This window comes from Triticum urartu, chromosome 2A (genome assembly GCF_056163025.1).
Source record: "Triticum urartu cultivar PI428250 chromosome 2A, HENAU_Tu73, whole genome shotgun sequence".
Lineage (NCBI taxonomy): Eukaryota > Viridiplantae > Streptophyta > Magnoliopsida > Poales > Poaceae > Triticum > Triticum urartu.
The window spans coordinates 506,778,511-506,801,333 of record NC_141874.1 but is presented as its reverse complement, the minus strand read 5'-3'; the positions used below and the strand labels follow the sequence as shown (position 1 = coordinate 506,801,333).

Sequence of the window (22,823 nt, the reverse complement as noted above, 5' to 3'; positions counted from 1 at the left end):
TTTGAAAAGTTCAAAGAATTTCAGAGTGAAGTGGAAAATCATCATAACAAGAAAATGAAGTTTCTATGATCTGATCGTGGAGGTGAATATTTGAGTTATGAGTTTGGACTTCATTTGAAACAATGCGGAATAGTTTCGCAACTAACGCCACCTGGAACACCACAACGTAATGGTGTGTCTGAACGTCGTAATCGCACTTTATTAGATATGGTGCGATCAATGATGTCTCTCACCGATTTACCGCTATCGTTTTGGGGTTATGCTTTAGAGACGGCTGCATTCACGCTAAATAGGTCAACATCTAAATCCGTTGAGACGACACCTTATGAACTGTGGTTTGGCAAGAAACCCAAGTTGTCGTTTCTTAAAGTTTGGTGTTGCGATGCTTATGTGAAAAAGCTTCAACCTGATAAGCTCGAACCCAAATCGGAGAAATGTGTCTTCATAGGATACCCAAAGGAGACTGTTGGGTACACCTTCTATTACAGATCCGAAGGCAATATATTCTTTTCTAAGAATGGATCCTTTCTAGAGAAGGAGTTTCTCTAGAAAGAAGTGAGTGGGAGGAAAGTAGAACTTGACGAGGTAATTGTACCTTCTCCCTTATTGGAAGTAGTTCATCACTGAAATCAGTTCCAGTGATTCCTACACCAGTAAGTGAGGAAACTAATGATAATGATCATGAAACTTCTGATCAAGTTACTACCAAACCTCGTAGGTCAACCAGAGTAAGATCCGCACCAGAGTGGTACAGTAATCCTATTCTAGAAGTCATGTTACTTGACCATGACGAACCTATGAACTATGAGGAAGTGATGATGAGCCTAGATTCCGCAAAATGGCTTGAGGCCATGAAATCTGAGATGGCATCCATGTATGAGAACAAAGTGTGGACTTTGGTTGACTTGCCCGTTGATCGGCGGGCCATAGAGAATAAATGGATCTTCAAGAAGAAGACTGACGCTGACGGTAATATTACTGTCTACAAAGCTCGACTTGTTGCAAAAGGTTTCCGACAAGTTCAAGGAGTTGACTACGATGAGACTTTCTCACCCGTAGCGATGCTTAAGTCCGTCCGAATCATGTTAGCAATTGCCGAATTTTATGATTATGAAATTTGGCAAATGGATGTGAAAACTGCATTCCTTAATGGATATCTTAAAGAAGAGTTGTATATGATGCAACCAAAAGGTTTTGTTGATCCAAAAGTTGCTAACAAAGTGTGCAAGCTCCAGCGATCCATTTATGGACTAGTGCAAGCCTCTCAGAATTGGAATATACGCTCTGATAGTGTGATCAAAGCATATGGTTTTATACAGACTTTTGGAGAAGCCTGTATTTACAAGAAAGTGAGTGGGAGCTCCGTAGCATTTCTGATATTATATGTAGATGACATATTGTTGATCAGAAATGATACTGAATTTCTGAATAGCATAAAAGGATACTTGAATAAGAATTTTTCAATGAAAGACCTAGGTGAAGCTGCTTATATATTGGGCATCAAGATCTATAGAGATAGATCAAGACGCTTAATTGGACTTTCACAAAGCCCATACCTTGATAAAGTTTTGAAGAAGTTCAAAATGGATCAAGCAAAGAAAGGGTTCTTGCCTGTGTTACAAGGTGTGAAGTTGAGTCAGACTCAATGCCTGACCATTGCAGAAGATAGAGAGAAAATGAAAGTTGTTCCCTATGCTTCGGCCATAGGCTCTATCATGTATGCAATGATGTGTACCAGACCTGATGTGTGCCTTGCTATCAATTTAGCAGGGAGGTACCAAAGTAATCCAGGAGTGGATCACTGGACAGTGGTCAAGAACATCCTGAAATACCTGAAAAGGACTAAGGATATGTTTCTCGTATATGAAGGTGACAAAGAGCTCGTCGTAAACGGTTACGTCGATACAATCTTTGACACTGATCCGGATGACTCTAAGTCACAAATTGGATATGTGTTTTTATTAAATGGTGGAGCTGTCAGTTAGTGCAGTTCCAAGCAGAGCGTCGTGGCGGGATCTACATGTGAAGCAGAGTACATAGCTGCTTCGGAAGCAGCAAATGAAGGAGTTCATATCCGATCTAGGTATCATATCTAGTGCATCGGGTCCAATGAAAATCTTTTGTGACAATACTGGTGCAATTGCCTTGGCAAAGGAATCCAGATTTCACAAGAGAACCAAACACATCAAGAGACGCTTCAATTCCATCTGCGATCAAGTCAAGGAGGGAGACATAGAGATTTGCAAGATACATACAGATCTGAATGTTGCAGACTGGTTGACTAAGCGTCTCTCACGAGCAAAACATGATCAACACCAAGACTCCATGGGTGTTAGAATCGTTACAATGTGATCTAGATTATTGACTCTAGTGCAAGTGGGAGACTGAAGGAAATATGCCCTAGAGGCAATAATAAAGTTGTTATTTATATTTCCTTATATCATGATAAATGTTTATTATTCATGCTAGAATTGTATTACCCGGAAACTTAGTACATGTGTGAATACATAGACAAACAGAATGTCACTAGTATGCCTCTACTTAACTAGCTCGTTGAATCAATGATGGTTATGTTTCCTAACCATAGACATGAGTTGTCATTTGATTAAATAGGATCACATCATTAGAGAATGATGTGATTGACTTGACCCATTCGTTATCTTAGCACGTTGATCGTTTAGTTTGTTGCTATTGCTTTCTCCATAACTTATACATGTTCCTATGACTATGAGATCATGCAACTCCCGAATACCGGAGGAACACTTTTTGTGCTACCAAATTTCACAACGTAACTGGGTGATTATAAAGGTGCTCTACAGGTGTCTCCGATGGTGTTTGTTGAGTTGGCATATATCGAGATTAGGATTTGTCACTCCGATTGTCAGAGAGGTATCTCTGGGCCCTCTCGGTAATGTACATCACTATAAGCCTTGCAAGAAATGTAGCTAATGAGTTAGTTACGGGATGTAACATTACAGAACGAGTAAAGAGACTTGCCGGTAACGAGATTGAACTAGGTATTGAGATACCGACGATCGAATCTCGGGCAAGTAGCATACCGATGACAAAGGGAACAACGTATATCGTTATGCGGTTTGACTGATAAAGATCTTCGTAGAATATGTGGGATCCAATATGAACATCCAGGATCCGCTCTTGGTTATTGACCAGAGACATGTCTCGGTCATGTCTACATAGTTCTCGAACCCGTAGGGTCTGCACGCTTAACATTCGGTGACGATCGATATTATGAGTTTATGTGTTTTGATGTACCGAAGGTAGTTTGGAGTTCCGGATGTGATCACGGACATGATGAGGAGTCTCGAAATGGTCGAGACATAAAGATTGATATATTGGACGGCTATATTCGGACACCGGAAGTGTTCCGGGTGATTTCGGAGAAAACCGGAGTACCGGAGGGTTACCGGAACACCCCCCCCCCCGGAGAACTAATGGGCCACATGGGCCTTAGTGGAGAGAGAGGGCCGGCTAGGGCAGGACGCGCGCCCCCTCCCCCTCTGGTCCGAATTGGACTAGGGAAGGGGGGCAGCGCCCCCCTTTCCTTCTCCCTCCCCTCCTTCCTTTCCCCCTCCTAGTAGGAGTAAGAAAGGGGAGTCCTACTCCTACTAGGAGGAGAAGTCCTCCTCTCCTGGCGTGCCCCAAAGGCCGGCCGGCCTCCCCCCTTGCTCCTTTATATACGGGGGAAGGGGGCGCCCTAGGACACACAAGTTGATTGTTTCCAGCCGTGTGCGGTGCCCTCCTCCACCATAATCCACCTCGGTCATATCGTAGCGGTGCTTAGGCAAAGCCCTGTTCCGGTAGCATCATCATCACCATCATCACACCGTCGTGTTGATGAAGCTCTCCCTCGACACTCTGCTAGATCATGAGTTCGTGGGACGTCACCGAGCTGAACGTGTGCAGATCGCGGAGGTGCCATACTTTTGGTGCTAGGATCGGTCGATCATGAAGACGTACGACTACATCAACTGCGTTGTCATAACGCTTCCGCTTACGGTCTACGAGGGTACGTGGACAACACTCTTCCCCTCTCATTGCTATGCATCACCATGATCTTGCGTGTGCGTAGGAAAAATTTGAAATTACTACGTTCCCCAACAGAGGAGTGAGTCTCGGTGCCTTCGGACACTACGTCCGAAGCACCTTTACGGCGGAGGCCACTTTTGGCCTCCTTGCCCTTCTTCTTGGTCTTCTTTTCCGGCGCCTGATATGGCGCCGGAACCAGCATCCTCGCTAATAGAGGGATGGATGGGTCTTCGGGTAGTGGAGCCCGACAGTGAATCCGCTCCGCCTTCTTCGTCCAGTCCTGTGGGAAGAATGGAAAGCTTAGTATGCCCCTTGGATTTACAAATAGTAAAGTTATCATGAAAACTTATGGGAGATGCTGCATGAGTACAGTCGAGGCCGAGGTCATCGGGCGTGTTCGGCCACGTCTTTTGGGTCTTGAATAGGAGCTTCCACATGTCTTCGTGCCGAAGAACCGCTGTAGGGTCCGAGGACCGGCCGGGTCGAACTCCCACATGTGCTGAGTTCGGCCTTGGCAGGGGAGAATCCGGCAAAAGAGCATTACCTGGATCACACTGGCAAGGTTGGTATTCTTGTCTACCATACTCTTGATGCGCTTCTACGACATTGTCACCTCGTTGGATGATGCCTAGTCCAGGCCCTTGTTGAGACAGGATGTCAACCGTAGTGGAGGCCCGGACTTGAACTCGGGAGGAGCGGCCCATGTGGAGTCATGGGGTTCCGTGACGTAGAACCACCCCTGCTGCCACCCCTTCATGAAGGTGCCTTTGGGCCAACTGACATTGGGAAGCTTGCTCACCATGGCGTCGCCGCACTCTGCATGTTGACTGTCCACCACTTTTGGCTTCACATTGAAGACCTTGAGCCATAGGCCGAAGTGGGGAGGGATGCGGAGGAATGCCTCACACACGACAATGAGCGCTGAAATGTTGAGAAAGGAATTCGGGGCTAGATCATGGAAATCTAGCCAGTAGTAAAACATAAGGCCGCGGACGAAAGGATGGAGGGGAAACCCTAATCCGCGAAGGAAATGAGGAATAAATACTACTCTCTCATGTGGATCCGGAGTAGGGATGATCTGCTTCTTAGCCGGAAACCGGTGGGAGATTTCCTTGGCTAAATACCATGCTTCTCGGAGCTCATGGATGTTCTCCTCTATGACGGAGGAGGCCATCCACTTGCCCTGACCACCAGATCCGGACATGGCTGGAGTGTTTGTTGGGGGCGAAAGGAATTGAACTCGGGTGCTGGAACTCAATGGCGGATGGGCTGAGGAGGAAGAAGGCGTGGGGTAAAAAGATGAGTCTTTATCTCCTTATAAAGGCAGTGAATATCAAGTGCCTCCCCACGAGCCTTAAAACTCGCCTATTCCCAAGGGGTCATGCTTACGGCACAGTTGGATTACCCAAACCCGTATTGCTAAGAATCCGATAATAAGGGGACACGATCTTTATTTTGACAAGACGTGTCAATGAGGACCGCACCTCGAAATACGAAACGGGAGGCAAAAAAATGGTTCAAAATAATAATAATAAGGGTTGTGACTATTATACAAAGCCGAACATAGTTCTTTTGACCAACTGCTTTGGAGTATTCGGAGGAGGAACCCGCCTTGCAATGCCGAAGACAATCTGCGCGCCGGACACATCGTCATTGAAGCCTGGTTCAGGGGCTACTGATGGAGTCCTAGATTAGGGGGTCCCCGGGTGTCCGGGCTATGTGATATGGGCCGGACTAATGGGCCAAGAAGATACAAGATAGAAGGCCTTCCCCCGTGTCCGGATGGGACTCACCTTTGCGTGGATGGCAAGCTTGGTTTTCGGATATGAAGATTCCTTTCTCTATAAACCGACTCTGTACAACCCTAGCCCCCTCCGATGTCTATATAAACCAGAGGGTTTAGTCCGTAGGGGCAATCATAATCATACAGGCTAGACATCTAGGTTTTAGCCATTACGATCTCGTGGTAGATCAACTCTTGTAACCCCTATACTCATCAAAGTCAATCAAGCAGGACGTAGGGTTTTACCTCCATCAAGAGGGCCCGAACCTGAGTAAACATCATTTCCCATGCCTCCTGTTACCTTAGATCCTTAGACGCACAGTTTGGGACCCCCTACCCGAGATCTGTCGGTTTTGACACCGACAAGCACCGCGAGAATATAACCGGGGTTGTAAAGTGTGGAGGGGGCGCCGCACACGGCTAACAATTGATGTTGTGTGTTCTAGGCGCCCCCTCCCCACATATATATTGGTGGCAGGGGGAGGGGAGAGGCCAGGAGGCGCCCAAGGGCTGGCCGCCGGCCCCCTTGGGGCTTCCTTGCCTTGCGCCCCCTGCCATATTTGACAAAGAGAGAAGGAAAGAGGGAGGGGGAGATAAGGAAGTGGGAATCCTAATCCACACTTGCCTTTCTCCCTTCCCCTTTCCTTCTCCAACCATGGCCGACCCATATGTGGGGTGCACCAGCCCCCTGTGGCTGGTGTGTTTAGCCCATAAGACCCATATGTTTTGCCGAGGGTGCCCGGAACCCCTTCCGGTGACCCGATATGTACCTGGTACCCTCCGGAAGACTTTCGGTGTCCGAATACTATCGTCCTATATATCAATCTTTACCTCTCGGCCATTTCCAGACTCCTCGTCATGTCCGTGATCTCATCCGGGACTCCGAACAACATTTGGTCACCAAATCACATAACTCATATAATACAATATAGTCATCGAAGTTAAGCGTGCGGACCCTACGGGTTCGAGAACTATGTACACATGACTGAGACACCTCTCCGGCCAATAACCAATAGCGGAACCTGGATGCTCATATTGGCTCCTACATATTCTACGAAGATCTTTATCAGTCGAACCATTATGATAACATACGTTATTCCCTTTGTCCGTCGGTATGTTACTTGCCCGAGATTCAATCATCGGTATCTTCATACCTAGTTCAATCTCATTACCGGCAAGTATCTTTACTCATTTCGTAATACATCATCCTGCAACTAACTCATTAGTCACTTTGCTTGTAACGCTTCTTATGATGTGTATTACTGAGAGGGCCCAAAGATACCTCTTCAATACTCAGAGTGACAAATCCTAATATCGATATATGCCAACTCAACAAACACCTTCAGAGATACCTGTAGAGCATCTTTATAATCACCCAGTTGCGTTGTCACGTTTGATAGCACACAAGGCATTCTTCTCGTATCTGGGAGTTGCATAATCTCATAGTCAAAGGAATATGTATTTGACATGAAGAAAGCAATAGGAATAAAACTGAATGATCAACATGCTAAGCTAACGGATGGGTCTTGTCCATCACATCATTCTCCAAATGATGTGATCCCATTATCAAATGATAACTCATGTATATGGTTAGGAAACCTTAACCATCTTTGATCAACGAGCTAGTCTAGTAGAGGCTCACTAGGGACACGGTATTTGTTCATGTATCCACACATGTATTTAAGTTTCCGGTCAATACAATTATAGCATGAATAATAAACCTTTATCATGATTAAGGAAATATAATAATAACCATTTTATTATTGCCTCTAGGGCATATTTCCATCACTAGCTCCCAACCAGCCAGTGCGTCCAACGGTCCTATGGTATGACCTGCCAACGATAGTCCCAGCAAAAGCGACACATCCTATAGAGTAGGAGCCATCTCTCCCCATCGGAAGTGAAACGTGTGGGTCTCTGGCCTCCAACGATCCACTAAGAAGCTCAATAAGGAGGAGTCGATGGCGAGGCATTTGCAGCCCGGGATAGACTCAACCAGACGTGCGAAAGGTAAAAGTCCGGCCCATTTCAACTTTCATGACAGAACATTTCAGTTAGTGTCTCCCATTAATATGCATGTCAGTGTGCAAATAAATAAAGCACTTACCGCTAAACCCACATTGGGTGTATCATTTAGTTCTCCTTAGGGGTGCGAGTGACCAGAGGCTCAAGCTTGCGGTCATACCAAAGGGCAACACGATGACCCCTATCAATGTCCCCATTCAGCAACCACATTCCCGCCATTCCTGCACATACCAATTACAAACATAGTTGCCACACTTAATGCAAATGTAGAACATAGTGGCACACTTAATACAAAATTCAAACATAGTTGCCACACTTAATACAAATTCATAACATAGTGCCACACTTAATAAAAAATCAGAACATAGTGCCACACTTAACACAAATTCAGAACATAGTGCCACACTTAATACAAATTCAGAACATAGTGCCACACTTAATACAAATTCAGAAGATGGTGCCATACAAATTTGGAACATAGTACAACTAATTAGCTTCTTCCTCTCCCTCTTACTCCTCTACCTCCTCTTCGTCCCCGGTTGCCTCGTCCACGCCCAGTACCACTGGCAGTGACGAAAGTGGGACAATTAGTGTCCCTATGGCCAAATTCATTGCATAGAATGCATTTCCTAGTCGGACCTCCTGCTTCAGATTCACCCATATCATTCCGGATGCGCTGACACTGCCGTCTCCCTCTACTTGTACGCATATGCTCTGGGTTTGGAATGTAACGCCTTTCAGCGGGGTTCGCGTTGTTGAAGTTACCCATTGATCAAAAACCATCAGCTCACCTGTACAGGTATTGAGGACAGACTCTTTCAGAAAAAAAATGGAGACACAAACGATATTGCGTCCATTCCAAGCTGCCCGCAAGCAGCAAGTACATGTGAGCAAGGTAGGTGAAGCAATTTCGGTTTGTTGCATGTGCACTCACATGTTGGCCGGGCTTCATTTCCAATTTTCACCTCATGCGTCCTCAACTCATTTGCACATCCGAATTTGTTGTTGACTAAGCGGACCTCAAACCTTCTTTCTTGATTACCGATGGCAACTACAGTGTGTGACATAGCTTTTTGCATCTTGTTGTCCATGTACTTCATGACTCTTTCACAGTAACGTGTATTCGGGTTGTTCAAGATATGTTGCTCTGCTTTTTGACGTCTATCTCTGAAATACTTCACGATGCCATAGAAAATACCCTCAACGACGGTTGTAAGTGGCAATGCCCGGTTTCCTCTGAGGACAAAGTTGTATGTTTTCCGCGAGGTTGGTTGTCATGACACCATACCTTGCTCCATGTGTGTCATGTAGCAAAGACCACCTCTCCAGAGGCTCATGCTCTATCCACTGCTGGAAGGTTTTAATCGACCTCCTGAGCCTTCTCCTAGTACCAGGTGGGTCAAAGCCTGGCAAGTCACATAGACCAACAGGCTCCTCCTCCACGGCCGTTGTTCCTGTTGCTAACTGTGCAGCTACTGCTTCAACATATGTGCCCTCACCGCTGCAACTCTTGCAGCTTTCCTGTCCCTAATGTGTCTTTGCATGCACACATTAAATCTGTCACGTATCAAATTGTACTTCCATAACTGGTTCTGATTGCACAGTTTTTTGAACAGATTCATCAGGTTCTTATTTCTGAACTGCGAGAAGAAATTAGCCCCATATGGCGCATGCACCAACGGCTCTGCAAGTCCTGCCATGGAGTTTGTTCCTCGGGGCATGGGTTTGTCAGTGTCCTTATTGCACTGAGTATACCTGCATGCCTGTCATGAAGGATGCACACGTTGGGCTTCTCCTTCACAACTGATATTCTCAACTGCCTGAAGAACCATGTCCAACTTCCAATGTTCTCACTCTCCACAAAAGCAAATGCGAGTGGGACAACTTGATTTTGGCCATCTTAACCTATGGTTGTTAGGATCTAACCCTTGTACTTGCCAGTGAGAAAAGTACCATCTACACATATCACCGGACGACAATGCCTGAAAGCTTTGATGCACACACCGAAAGAGAAGAAGAGACGATGCAGCACCCTCATATGTTGGCTACTCTGGCATGAAGAGGTCTTGGATATCAACATAGGTGCCTGGATTCTGCTACTGCAGTGTGTGGAGGAGCTGGACAACAGAGTCATATGCATCAAAATAAGAACCAAATCTCCTCTCAAGCGTCGTATGCTTAGCCCTCCAAGCCTTGCCATAAGAAATTCTGTACTTGAACCTGGCAAAGACTTTTGTTTGGATTGCCTTCACTTCCACAGCTTTGCCCTCCACCATATCATTGTAAAACAACCGAACAATAAGCGTCGATGAAAGGTTGGCATGATCTTAAGGGATGCAGGGAATAAGACAAGTGTGATTAACTAAGTCACTGATCACCCAACTTGTGCCATACTTAGGGAGATAGCCATGCACCCTGGCAGGACAATCTGTGTTCTTGCATACCATTGTCAGGAATTTCTGACTTGACACCTGAGCTGTGAAAACCCTTTGCGTGGACATTGCCCAGTTTGTTATTACATCCTTCAGAGCTAGCTTGTTGGGATACATAGCACCCGTCACAATATTGTTCTGGTGATATTGTCAGGCAAAATCATGTCCATCTTTCATGATCATTGCAGATGAGAAGTCATGATTCCATGATGTAGGATTCGGGACCTCCTCTACATTTTCTTCTTCATCCGACTCGTCAGAATCATCGGCATGACCCCTATCAACATCATTGTCTTCTTCCATCTGGTCCTGCATGTGCCCGTCTACCTCATCAGCGTCCACCTCGCCACTTTAATCACCATCGGCATTTCCTCCTTCTACCTGACTACTCTGCGCTATTTCGTAACCATCATCATTTCCTCCTTCTACCTGACTGCTCTGTCCTGGTTCGTAACCATCATCTCCAGCATTTGACATAGATAACTGCCTCCCTCCACTGCTCTGCCTAGGATCGTAGCCACCCTCGCCTTCATGTGCAGTGACCTCCTTCACGACAGGAAGCACTAAGACAACAAGATTGCATCCCCTGCGTTCACAACCTTGTAACCACCGCACCCACTCGGAGTCTCGCTCTATTGGCCTCAAATAAAAGTAAATTATTGAACTTGACCGTATCCACAATGCATGAACACCGACAGTGTGTGTTTCAGTATCAAGCCCTAAACTTGTTGTAATCCATTCTTTTAACTGGCTGACAGACCATGTTTGAGATGCGTTCATTGGCACCTCTATGTGAGTAAATTCACTCAGATCAGCTCCCATCTCTGTTGTTTGGACAGTGCCAGGACCGTAGTAAAATATGAACTTCACTACATGAAACATCTCGACTGACCTAATTTTTTTCAACAACAACAGTCGACAGACAAGTATTAAGCAACAACTTAAAATATCCGCACTACTAAATATTTGACATGTATATATATTACGGAATATTAACGGAGCAACTAAAAATATTCACATACCTACAAATATAGTACGAAAATTTGCCGGAGCAACTACACATATTGACATATTTAAATATTTGACATCTACATATATTACGGATATTACCGGAGCAACTCCAAATACTGACACACCTAAATTTTTGACATCCACATATAGTATGGAATATTGCCGGAGCAACTTCAAATTTTCGCACAACTAAATAGTTGACATCTAAATATATTTACCGATACTACCGGAGAAAATAACAATAATCACGCACCTAATTTATTTCACATCAAAACATATTATCGAATACTACAAGAGCAATTGCGAAAAATAAAATGAGTGTTGAGATATACCCTTGAAGCATGCGAGCGAATGACGAACAGTGGCCTTCAATCACCGGGACCGGAGCCGGAAACTCTACCAAACTGCCGGAGCTTCACCTCTCCACCACACTGCCCCACTTCACCACCACCACCTCCACCACCGCCACAACCTCCAGCAATGTGCTAAAAAAGCTTCAACAAAATGCTCACCACGACCACCACGAGCTAACCCATCAGTAGATCGAGGTCTCCCTTGGCTCCCTAACTACGTAGAACCCATTCACGGTCCTAGATCCGCAAAAGAAGCCGGCTCATTTTGGTGTAGAAATTGAAGGCATTTCTTGCAAGAAAGAGGAGAAAGAAAGAACAGAGCGTGGAGAAAGGAAGGAGAAAGGAGATAGGAGAAGGAGCCAACCGCGGTGGGGCCCGCACCCTGTCGGCCTGCAGCTGACCGATCGGTCTAAAGCGGGTCGACAGGGGTGCCCCGTGACAGACCGCGCCGATAGCCCTCCTCACGCCCCCTCGCTACGTGGCCTGGCGAATAGGCGGCCGGCACGTGGCAGATGGACCAGCTGTCGACCAGGTATTGGCTGACTAGGCCCAATCGACCTGTTGTGGGCTAACTAGGCCCAGTCGGCCAGCAGCGGGCCGACGGTGTATTATTTTATAAAATGTTGTATTCAGAGTAATATTTTATGAAAATTAATAAAAAATGTATTATTTAAAAAAATTAGCTTTCGACCATGCCTCTCGTGGAAGCAAAACCATGCCTCTCGCGAAAGGAAAAAAAAGGCAAAAAAACACATTTTTTTGTTTCCAAGAGGCATGACCAAGGTTGGAAAAAGCGGTAGGCGTAAGCGGGGCGGTTGGCCTTTGCCTAGTGCCTAGGCGGTGCCTAAGCGCCCTAGGCGCGGCCTAGGCGGTAATATAGTTTTTACTCGAAGTGTATTTGTGACTTTTATATGGGTGTTGATATTAATTTAGGGCATATGAATAAGGTAATTACTGGCTACTCCCACTAGAATATAACTTGCTTGGCATATATGTGCAGTATGTGGCATGATTTCTTGCTTGGGTAGGTAATTCCTTACTTTCCCTGCCTAGATCTCCATTTATGCCCTAGGCGAGGCGTTTGGCCATTGCCTAGCGCCTAGGCGTGCCTAAGCGCCTCCTAGGCACTGCCTTTTCCAACAGAGGGCATGACCATGACTCTCGCGAAGGCAAAATTGTGCCTCTCGCGGAAGCACGCCTAGACCTCCATTTATGCCCTAGGCGAGGCGTTTGGCCATTGCCTAGCGCCTAGGCGTGCCTAAGCGCCTCCTAGGCACTGCCTTTTCCAACAGAGGGCATGATCATGACTCTCGCGAAGGCAAAATTGTGCCTCTCGCGGAAGCAAAACCGTGATTCTCGTCAAAAAACATGTTTTTTGCAAAAAAAAAAGTTTGATTTTTTATCCAAAAGCTAAGAAAGACCGATGGAAAACCGAAACGTCGAAATAATCCGAAAAAACCATTTAAAAAGCCGAAAACACGTGCGAAAAAAATCCAGAGGAATCGTCCAGAGCGCAACACGTGAAGAATAGCTGAGAGCGTGTCAAATGACGCTGATCGTTGCGAGGCTTCCGGAGAAGCACTCGTTAACTTTTTTTTTTAGTCTAAACACATGCTTTATTGCTCAAGAATGTTCTGAGGAATACATCTTAGGCCTGAAGGTTGTAGCAGCCAAACATGACGGCCAATAGAAAGATTAAACACGTATTTAGCGAGGCTATGTGCCTCTACATTCAAAGTGCGTATCTAAAAGCTCGTTAACTAGTTGCTCTCCTGATGATGGGGCAGAGCTGGGCCTTGGCACATAGGGCCGTGGCCCGGGGCCTCGATATATTTTCTGGACCCTATGTTTACGGGCTTTAGAATCAGCCCGGCGAAGGCAGACAGCACGGCCCAGGCGCACGCACGCACCACGCGTCGCCTCTTCTCTCCTTGTTCTGCATTCCTCTTCGCTTTGTTGCGAAGCAAACTGCTCGCTACCGTGCCGCCGCGCTGCGCGTCTGCGCCCAGGCCGGCCGCCGCCTGCGCTGCCTCGTCGTGCTGCGCGCGCCCCCACCACTCCCGCCCCCGGCTATTGACTGCTCGGCTTCCGGCCCTGATTCAGACGATCGCCGTCGGGCTCCTCCTCGGTTTCCCCCTTCGCGCTACCGGCTGTTACGCGTCGTTCCCCTCCCCACATCCGCGCCGGACCGCCAGCTCCTCCCCCCCCCCCCCCCCCCCTCCCCCCTCCGTTGGTGCGCCACCGAGCGAAGCTGCTGGTCGCCCCCTTGCAAGCGCAGGCGTGCGGCTGTCTGTACGTGTGTAGTATTAGGTATAATTTCTATTTTTTTTCTTTTGTATATATGCGCAGAATTGAATCCTCAAACTGACGCATTTTTATCACCAGTTTCATGTTTAGAACAGAATATGAAGAAATGTTACCATGTTTTGATGTCTTGAAGGTGTTGGTTCAGTGATTAACTATCTCACTTGATGTTGTGGGACGAGCAGATGAAGCAAACCATCGATTTTGTACTCTTTTATATCCCTGTATTAACTCTTGTAGTTTTCGTCTAACTTATTCGATCGTTAAACATTGAGTTTAACTTCTACATTTATTGTGCAACCGGGCCATATGTTTCTATGCTTTCACAAGAGATATTTTTTGGATAGTTATAACTTATAAGCACTTAGTTTCTGGCCCGGGGTTTGCCCACCATACCCTGTTCAGTTGATTCTCCTCTCCTTCTAGATTGTTTAAGGACCAATTTCTATGTTTCTGGCTTATAGTATCTTCGTTTAGCATAAACATATACTTGAAAATATATTATTTTATATGCATTATTTTGTATTTATTGTGTATATATATAGCCGCAGCTCGTGTCACCATTTTCTGTGAAATGGTGAATCCGCATTTCTGTCTCTGCATAACATGTATCAGGTCACCAAATTGCTTTAGGGACACTGTTGGAAGCATCTCGGATTTGGTCTATGGCTAGCATCTAGCATGGACGTTTTAATGCAGTGCGTTTGCAAGCCAGGGCTACATCTATGTTACTATGTTAGGCCAGTTACATTGTAGCGTGAATTAAGTCTGACATTGTGCTAAAATTGATGAACCAACTGGGACCTTATTAATTCAGCATGTGATATTTTTTCTCTCGAATGGATTTCTATTTCGAATGGTCAGCATATGATGTTATAAGCACTTTTCTTGTTCATTCTCATCACGCCATTTTATTCACAACCTGCAGGAGTTTCTTGTGTGTCTAAGGGAATGTCTGCCTCAGAAAACCAGGCTGCTGAAATCAGCAACGAAACTGATGACAGGAAGGGAGACCGTCCATGGAACATCATACGTATACGTTTACCACCGAGGAAGAAGTTGCCTGACGCCTCCCTCACCCTGAGCAAGAAAGTACCTAGGATTAACAAAACCGGAAGTAAGGAAGTACCTGAAATGAGTACCGACAGCCCAGGAAAGAATCTGATAACTGCTCCAGTACTGGGTGAGGCAAGCAGCCATTCCCCAAGAATGGGACTGTGTAATGAGGGCAGTAGCAACACCCTGAGCAAGACACTGTCTGCTAAACCTGAGAGTGATACCTCAGGCAACAAACAACCAGATGAGGCAACTTACAGCACCCTGAGCAAGAACCTAAAAGTCGATGATAAAGAGCAAGGAAGTGATGCAAACTGTTATGCGGCTAAACAGGGACCGTATGAAGAGGCCAACAACAATATCTTAAGCACGATACTTCCTCTACCAGGCAAGAATCTGATAACTTCTCCAGTACAGGGTGAGGCAAGCAGCCACTCCCCAAGAATGGGACTGTGTAATGAGGGCAGTAGGAACACCCTGAGCAAGACACTGTCTGCTGAATCTGAGAGCGATACCTCAGGCCATAAACACCCGGATGAGGCAACTTACAGCACCCTGAGCAAGAACCTAAGAGTTGATGATGAAGAGCAAGCAAGCGATGCAAACTGTTATGCTGTTGAACATGGACCATGTGAAGAGGCCAACAACAATATCTTGAGCATGATACTTCCTCTACCACTTCAGGAATTACCTGAAAATCATATAGACAACAGCCCAAGCAAGAACGATATAACCCCCGGAATGCAGAATGATGAGGAACATAACAACTCCCCAAGAAGGAAACTGCAATATGATACTGACAACAAAGAAGATGAAGAGGGTAACAACAGAAGCTGGAACCTCACAATCACCGCTGGGAAGTATGAGGATGTTGCTGAAGAAGCTCACCACCACATTCCCACCAAGAAGGTTGAAAACAATTCCCCAAGCAATTCACCAACTGATCCAGCCAAACAAATTTCCCCACACAAGAGGCTGCCTACCTCTTCAGTACAGGCTACTGGTACCAGCCGGAACACCCCGGGAATGAAGCTTTCTGCTTCCGTTTGCCAGGCTGTGGAGCAAAATACCAATGCTGCGAACACGGAGGTCACAAAGGAGTTTCAAGAGTTTGAGGAGAAGATCAAGCGAACTGTATTTCTTGTCAATCTTGACAACCTCTCTCACCAAGCTACAGAGGTTAAGAGCAACCCAAGCAGGACCCTATCAACCACTGCTATGGAGTGTGAGATGTTTGAAAATGCTAACCACACCATTCCTAGCAAGAAGCTTTCTGATGTGGCAAGAAACAAGGCCCCAAGCAATAGATCAACTGATCCAGCTAAGAAAAGAACCCCACGCAAGAAGCCACGCACCTCTGCATTACAGACTACTGATACCAGCCAGAATGCATTTGGAATGAAGCTTCCCATTTCTGATGGCCAGGCTGTTAATCAAAGTAAGAGTGCTGCAGATTTGGATTCCATAAAACAGTATCCTGAGGACAACAAATTGATTACTGACAACCAAGGCAAGAATCTGATGACCACTCCAGCACATGGTGAGGCAAGCAGCCACTCCCCAAGAGTGGGACACTGTAATGGGGCCAATAGCAACACCTTTAGCAAGACACGGTCCGCTGAGTCTGAGAGCGATACCTCAGGCAACAAACTACCGGATGAGGCAAATGACAATATCCTGAGCATGAACCTGAGAGTCACTGCTGAAGAGCAAGGAAGTGATCCAAGCAGTTACGCTGCTCAACATGGACTGTGTGAAGAGGTGAACAACATCTCGAGCATGATGCTTCGTCTTCAACTTCAGGAATTGCCTAAAGATCATATTGACAACAGCCCAAGCAAGAGCCTTACAACAACTAGAAAGCAGGGTGAGGAGGAACATAGCAACTCCCCAAGAAAGAAACTGCTCTACAATACTGACAATAAAGTAGCAGATGAAGAGGGTAACAACCCAAGCTGGAATCAAACGATCACCGCTGTGAAGTCTAAGGAGGTGTTTGAAGAAGCTAATCATCCCATTCCCAGCAAGATGCTGTCTGGTGAGGCTAAAAACAATGGCCCAAGCAATAGACCAACTTATCGAGCTAACAAAAATGCCCCACACAAGAGTTTGTGTACCTCTTCAGTACAAGCTACTGGTACCAGCGGGAAGACCCCTGGAATGAAGCTTTCTGCTTATGTTGACCAGGCTGTGGAGCAAAGTACCAGTGCTGCAAACATGGAGGTCATAAAGGAGCATCAAGAGTTGGAGGAGAAGATGAAGGAAACTGTATATCTTGACAACCTCTCTCACAAGGCTACAGAGGCTAAGAGCAACCCAAGCAGGACCCTGTCAACCACTGCTATAAAATCTGATGTGTTTGAAAATGCTAACCACACCATTCCCACCAAGAAGCTGTCTGATGTGGCTAGAAACAAGGCCCCAAGCAAAAGATCAACTGACCCAGCTAAGAAAATCACCCCACGCAAGAAGCCGCGCAGCTCTGCAGTGCAGGCTACCGGCACCAGCCAGAATACATCTGTAATGAAGCTTTCCACTTCTGATGGCCAGGCTGCTAATCAAAGTAAGAGTACTGCAGAGTTGGAAGCCATAAAACAGTATCAGGAGTTCGAGGAGAAGGTCAAACGAACTGTATACCTTGACAACTTGTCTCACCAGGCTACAGAGGCAGTCATAAAAACAGCTTTGAGTCAATTTTGTAGTATCAGAAAGGTTAGTTTTGTTGTGAACTACACCATTCCCTACAATATTCCTCAATCTGCATTAGTAGAGATGGAAACTGAGAAGGATGCTGAAGTTGTGGTCAGTATGCTGCATGACTTCCCTTTTATGATCTCTGGAATTCCAAGGCCTGTTAGGGCGAAGCATGCTACAGCTGAGATGTTCAATGATCGCCCCCGGAGACCTGGGAGTAAGTTAAAATTTCGCTGGGTGGGCCACAGAGATCCTGATTATGAGATTCTAAAAAAATCGAAGATACTCTCCAGGAGACATGAGGTGGAGAACTTTGCACTAATTGAGGTAAAATCCATTTTGTAGACCCTCAGTTCTGAAATTCAATGGCAATCATCTTTCACATGTGTGTTCCTGTTCTGTGCTTTATTCGTGGATTACTTAGTAATTAGTGGATTTATGCAAGCATTCTCTGACGCTTATTGTTTTTCGGACCTTGTAGCATGAACTAGATGAGGAGAAATCGCTAGCAGAGCAGCAGCAGGAGAATCTGAACTGCAATCGCAAGATGTTGGAGACCATGGACAGCGTCATTCTGTCTGGCATGACAAACTACATATCTAAAATTTATAGCGTCAATTGGAACGATGTGTTCTGAAAATGGCTGAATATTAACGGTGCTCTTTTTGCACAGCGTTGGTACTAATCTCGTAAGTGCCTGTACCATCTGGTTGAAGTGTGATCTAACCTCCGAATCTGAGAGTTGGATGGTTGGACTGTGACCGTTTTATTTTGTGAAACAGATGGCATCGATGTCGCATACTTGAACATGGAGGACCTAGGGTCTGTGGAACTTGACCTCAGGAAGTAGTCAATTTATTGACATTGTAAAGTTTATGTTCATGCTCAACGTCATTTGGAGTATTATAATCCTTATGATCATGTTACAGCGACAAATCTCCATTTTAAGGGCTTCTTAGGAGATTTTCAAAGGTATTTTAGATAGGGTTGCAAGCCGCAGCCCACTTCCAGTTTTTGAGTGTCGATGTCCAAGACATATGAGGAGTTTAGTGCTTCAAGTTCATTGCCACAAAAGGAAAAAGTTCATTTTGTATTAGCTCATCACGTTTTGCAATTTGCAGGCCTGGCGCACTAATTTTAGGCTAGTTCAATCCTTACAAAATTTTCAATAAGAGCCTTTTGTATTGTAGGGCCGTGGCTTGAATTAGTAACTTAAATATCCTGGAAAATTCTCCTGTCTTTCTCTGGATGTGTCAGCATAGCAGGGATAGTCCCAACTTGCTAGTTCAACTGATTGCATACCTAGCGTTCCGTTGAAAACTCTGGTTAGCGTTCAAGTGATTGCATACTACTACCATATAAACCCACGTGTTCCATTGAAAACTCTGGTTAGTGTTTTGCGAGAAGTGAGGATGAAAACATAAGAATTGCTACATGTAAATGGCCTTCGCCGATCCAACACAAGGTTGGGTCGAAGCTAGTTTTAAATCTGGGGCTTTACACCAACCTCTCAAGCCAATCCAACATTGCAGACAAATTTATGATACACTTCCTTTTCACGAGTCCGAGGCATGTACCTATGTAAAAAAAGAGTCCGAGGCAATGTACCTAATACAAACTGTGAAGCCTTCTCACCTATAGGCTATACATGAGGTCCTTAAGATGCTCTAAGATGTTGGTTAAAGGAGAAAACATGAAAATAAGAGAAAAATAATGAGATCCTTTTCTATGTGTCGCTTCAAACGATTAGTATGCCGGACAAGAAGAGAAGCAGCGTCACCCATCATCAAGGTCAAAATCATCGTCCGATGCGCACTCGAGATATGAACCAATCGACTTGCGGAAGATGATGAAAGACTTGTCATCCTGCGAAAAAAGAATGCAGTATTTTGCAGGAAGAGGTGTTTCAAGCCATGGAACAAAAAGAATTGGCTGGTCAGTCAGCTTTAGGCGTGACGGGGTAGCTAAAAATGAAGTCTAAGAAATGCAAGCAGTTGTGAATTTTGCCACACCTGCTTCATCCTTTTTGGTGATGGTTTGGCATTTGTTATCTTCTCTGAGAAGGTGTCACCAAGTTCAGACAATGTAGCCGTCTCCTCCCCTGTTTCAAGGATTTGAGTGTAAGAACAGCATATTTCCGTCCGAGAGAAATGATGGATCCTCTAGTCACTTACTCTGATATTGATACTGCTCAAGCAGTTTCTTTTTCTCAACTTCAACTTGTGAGAATAGGTCTGCGTAACAGGACATTTAACAAGTCAAATAAGAGCCAAATATTTTTGCAGAATCAGTAAGATCTGAACGTCTTGTATGGGAGCATCATCCAAATAATGCCCGAGTCGCTGACAAGCAGCAGCCAAGCAATGCGTATTTAGAAATAACACATGAATACAAGTGTCATGTAGATTCTGTTTGCATCAAAACCAGGTATAGTTCATTCCTCAATATATTTTTCCAAAGATAAGAATCACAGTTCATACGTACTGGCTGATTAGACCAAATGACATCACATGGCACAACGCCCTAAAATCCTAGATAAATCTGGATAGAAGCACATGATATACTTGTGAAAATGACAACCAGCTCTTATTTGCCATACCTTTGAAGGTTTGTAAGTGTGCATCATTTTCTTCACAGAACATTTCATATGTGTCCTGAAGCTTAGTGTACTCTTCGTTCAATGAACTTTCACACTGCTAATAGTGCAAATCACATGCCATAATTCAATCTTAGGCAAATCAGTAAGTTAGTCGACAATCCGAAAGAACTCTAAACTGAATACCTCTTTCGAAGTGCCTGACAATACTTTCAGCAAGTTCTGCCTGCACATGCAAATATAACAGTTACACTGCGTTCTAAATAAAAACGAACAAGTTTTCTGTCGGACAAAAATGGTTTCAGGCGTAATTGTACATGCAAGTATTGTTTCACAGTTCACAAGCAAGTGGATTACCTTTCCTTCTCAAACTTGGACTTGGTATCTTCAAGCATAGTCTGAATATTGGCTGCAACACTGTCAGGTTGAGAAAAGTAAAGGAATAAACGGTGTAAGGAAAAGGTAAAAGAATAATGATCAGCAACATTATGCGCTTCAAACTTCACAGTACAGTCAATGGAGTCCCTTTAGACCACATGTTATAATTTTTGGCTGCTTTTTCTCCCCGATGCCTGTGCAAATAATTCTTTGTACAATTTTCCAAAAGCACATCTAGATGTGCCATAAGTATTGCACATCTAAGTCCTATATCATTAATTTTATGCGGAGATTCGTGTGGGTATTTTTTTTCCTTTTCCTTCTTCTTTTTATGCTTGATTGAGTCGCTTAGATGTGCAATAACTAGGGTCCTTGTAATAGTTCTGAAAAGTTTATAGAAATGTTCAGGCCAGCCGTAGTTCTGAAAATCAACTCACCCGAACAAAGCCACGCCATGACATACAAAACATGAATCCGGGAACCCATCAAATTAATATGCCCATTTTCCTCACACCACTCACAGTGCATATCGCTCCGCATAATATGCAAAAACTGACAGGTACCACCAAACGAACCTAGTTCCTGCATTAATCACATATAATCAGCCGACTGAACACATTGCAGGATTGCATACGTGCAACGTTTATTTGTTGCACATCCCTCCCAGTGACCATGAACTGTAAGTCTCTCCGAACAAATCGGCGAGCACGAAATGCATCAGAAGAAGCCGCCAGGGTAGCATATACGCATATCCCAATTTTTTTGCACGCTACCGCGATAAGAGTAAATTCAGAGGTTCAACCGAAAGGATATTGTTCTCCGCACCTGGCGATGATCTGCTCGCACATCTTCTGGCGATCCTTGTTGGCCCCACCCTTGATCAACCGCAGCAGGCACGCGATCTGCCTCAAGTCACTGCGCCCGCCACAAAAGGAGCCATCACGGAATTAAACCGAGAAGGAATTAGAAATGTGAACCACCGAATCGAAGAGGAAAAGCTCGAAATCAGATGCGCGGCACCTGACGAAATCGCCGTCGGATTCCGAGCCGGAGCTGGAGCCGGAGTCCGAGCCGGAGCCGGGATCCACGGGGTGGCGCGGCCTCTTCAACGACCGCAGAGCCTCTTCACCCGGGGACATCCTCCTTCCGCCGCCGGGACTCGCCGCAGACCGCATCGCTAGTCGACAAGCGTAGCGCAACGAACTTCAAAAAAAAAAAAAGACAAGCGTAGCGCAACGCAATTCGAATTTGGCAGGGGAGCGAGAGGGTAGTGATGTACTGCTGGCGAAATTTTGGTGGTCCACTGCCACTTAAACTGTTCATGCGTTGTCACGGGCTTCTTAACATGTATGAGTTAGAGCAACTTCAACAGGCCGACTCAAGCAGACGGCGTATTTGTTCGTTTTTTGTCCATTTGGGTCGGCTGCTTGCCCAATTTTACATTTGGGTCGACACGTTGGGAAAATTTCATACCCGCATTCAACTTTTAAATAAAAAGGGCCCGCGGCTGATCATGCCAGCGGCCATGTCTCATGCCCGCATCATACCGGCGCCGGTATACAATGTCGGCTTCAGAAAATATCACCACAGTTCATGCTGGCGCACTACCCAGTCGGCCGGCGCACATGCCAACACACAAAAAAAGGTGGGACTTGAGTTCGACCACGCCATCGCGGCTCCCGTGGTCATGCCGGCACCTGCCGGCACACAAAAAAGATGGCCCTCGCCGCCATAGATCACTCGTCGTCGAACTTGAGCATGTCGGCCTGCATCTTCTCGAATCACGACCTCTTCCTTGGCGACACGGTGTTGAGATCCATGTTCATGATCTCCACCTCAGCCATCATGCTCGCAAGAGCCACTTCTTTCGCCTTGGTCTTGGCGTTGGCGGACTCGATCTCTAGCATCTTGGCTTGCTTCTCCGCCTCGAGCTCGAACATCTTGGCTTGCTTCTCGGCGTCAAGATCAAGCCTCCTCCTTTGGATCTCCATGAAAGCATCCATTTGCTCCGCCTTGAAACGCCGGCGCTCCTCCTCCGTTGAGTCTTTCTTATTCATCATGCCTTCCACGCTTGCGATCAAGGCATTGGTGGCCGCATCTCGCTTGTTCTCCTTCTTGGAGTTGGTCTTCCCCCGCGGCCGTGC

General features: G+C 45.7%; 2 protein-coding genes across 4 annotated transcripts; one reads left to right on the top strand and one right to left on the bottom strand.

Annotated features, from left to right (window-relative positions):
* Positions 1-13,596: 13,596 nt before the first annotated feature.
* LOC125538276 (uncharacterized) lies at positions 13,597-18,806 on the top strand. Of its 2 annotated transcripts, XR_007296280.2 has the most exons (4): positions 13,597-13,961; positions 14,884-18,032; positions 18,187-18,394; positions 18,488-18,806. XR_007296280.2 is itself a non-coding variant. In XM_048701548.2 (3 exons), exons 2-3 carry the CDS (start codon positions 14,907-14,909, stop codon positions 18,340-18,342), a joined length of 3,282 nt encoding a protein of 1,093 aa, XP_048557505.1. In that variant the 5' UTR covers positions 13,597-13,961; positions 14,884-14,906; the 3' UTR covers positions 18,343-18,806. The 2 variants fall into 2 exon arrangements, 1 of the variants encoding a protein (XP_048557505.1); XM_048701548.2 differs by having other exon boundaries at positions 18,187-18,806.
* A 409-nt stretch (positions 18,807-19,215) lies between these two features.
* Positions 19,216-21,966, bottom strand: LOC125538277 (uncharacterized). 2 transcript variants are annotated; one of them, XM_048701551.2, is made up of 8 exons: positions 21,700-21,966; positions 21,505-21,594; positions 20,659-20,718; positions 20,488-20,527; positions 20,305-20,398; positions 19,880-19,939; positions 19,718-19,806; positions 19,216-19,571 (listed from the first exon to the last, which is right to left on the bottom strand). In XM_048701551.2, the coding sequence occupies exons 1-8, from the start codon at positions 21,852-21,854 to the stop codon at positions 19,482-19,484; spliced, it is 678 nt and encodes a 225-aa protein (XP_048557508.1). In that variant the 5' UTR covers positions 21,855-21,966; the 3' UTR covers positions 19,216-19,481. The 2 variants fall into 2 exon arrangements, with proteins under 2 accessions (XP_048557508.1, XP_048557507.1); XM_048701550.2 differs by having other exon boundaries at positions 20,305-20,401; positions 21,700-21,965.
* Between the last annotated feature and the right edge of the window lie 857 nt (positions 21,967-22,823).

Coding starts and splice junctions, on each gene's coding strand:
- LOC125538277 (XM_048701550.2), bottom strand. CDS start 21,854: ATGCGGTCTGCGGCGAGTCCCGGCGGCGGAAGGAGGATGTCCCCGGGT. Junction 19,807..19,879: donor TGAGCAGTATCAATATCAGA/GTAAGTGACTAG, acceptor TCCTTGAAACAG/GGGAGGAGACGGCTACATTG. Junction 19,572..19,717: donor CACCAAAAAGGATGAAGCAG/GTGTGGCAAAAT, acceptor CTTTTTTCGCAG/GATGACAAGTCTTTCATCAT.
- LOC125538276 (XM_048701548.2), top strand. CDS start 14,907: ATGTCTGCCTCAGAAAACCAGGCTGCTGAAATCAGCAACGAAACTGAT. Junction 18,033..18,186: donor AGAACTTTGCACTAATTGAG/GTAAAATCCATT, acceptor CGGACCTTGTAG/CATGAACTAGATGAGGAGAA.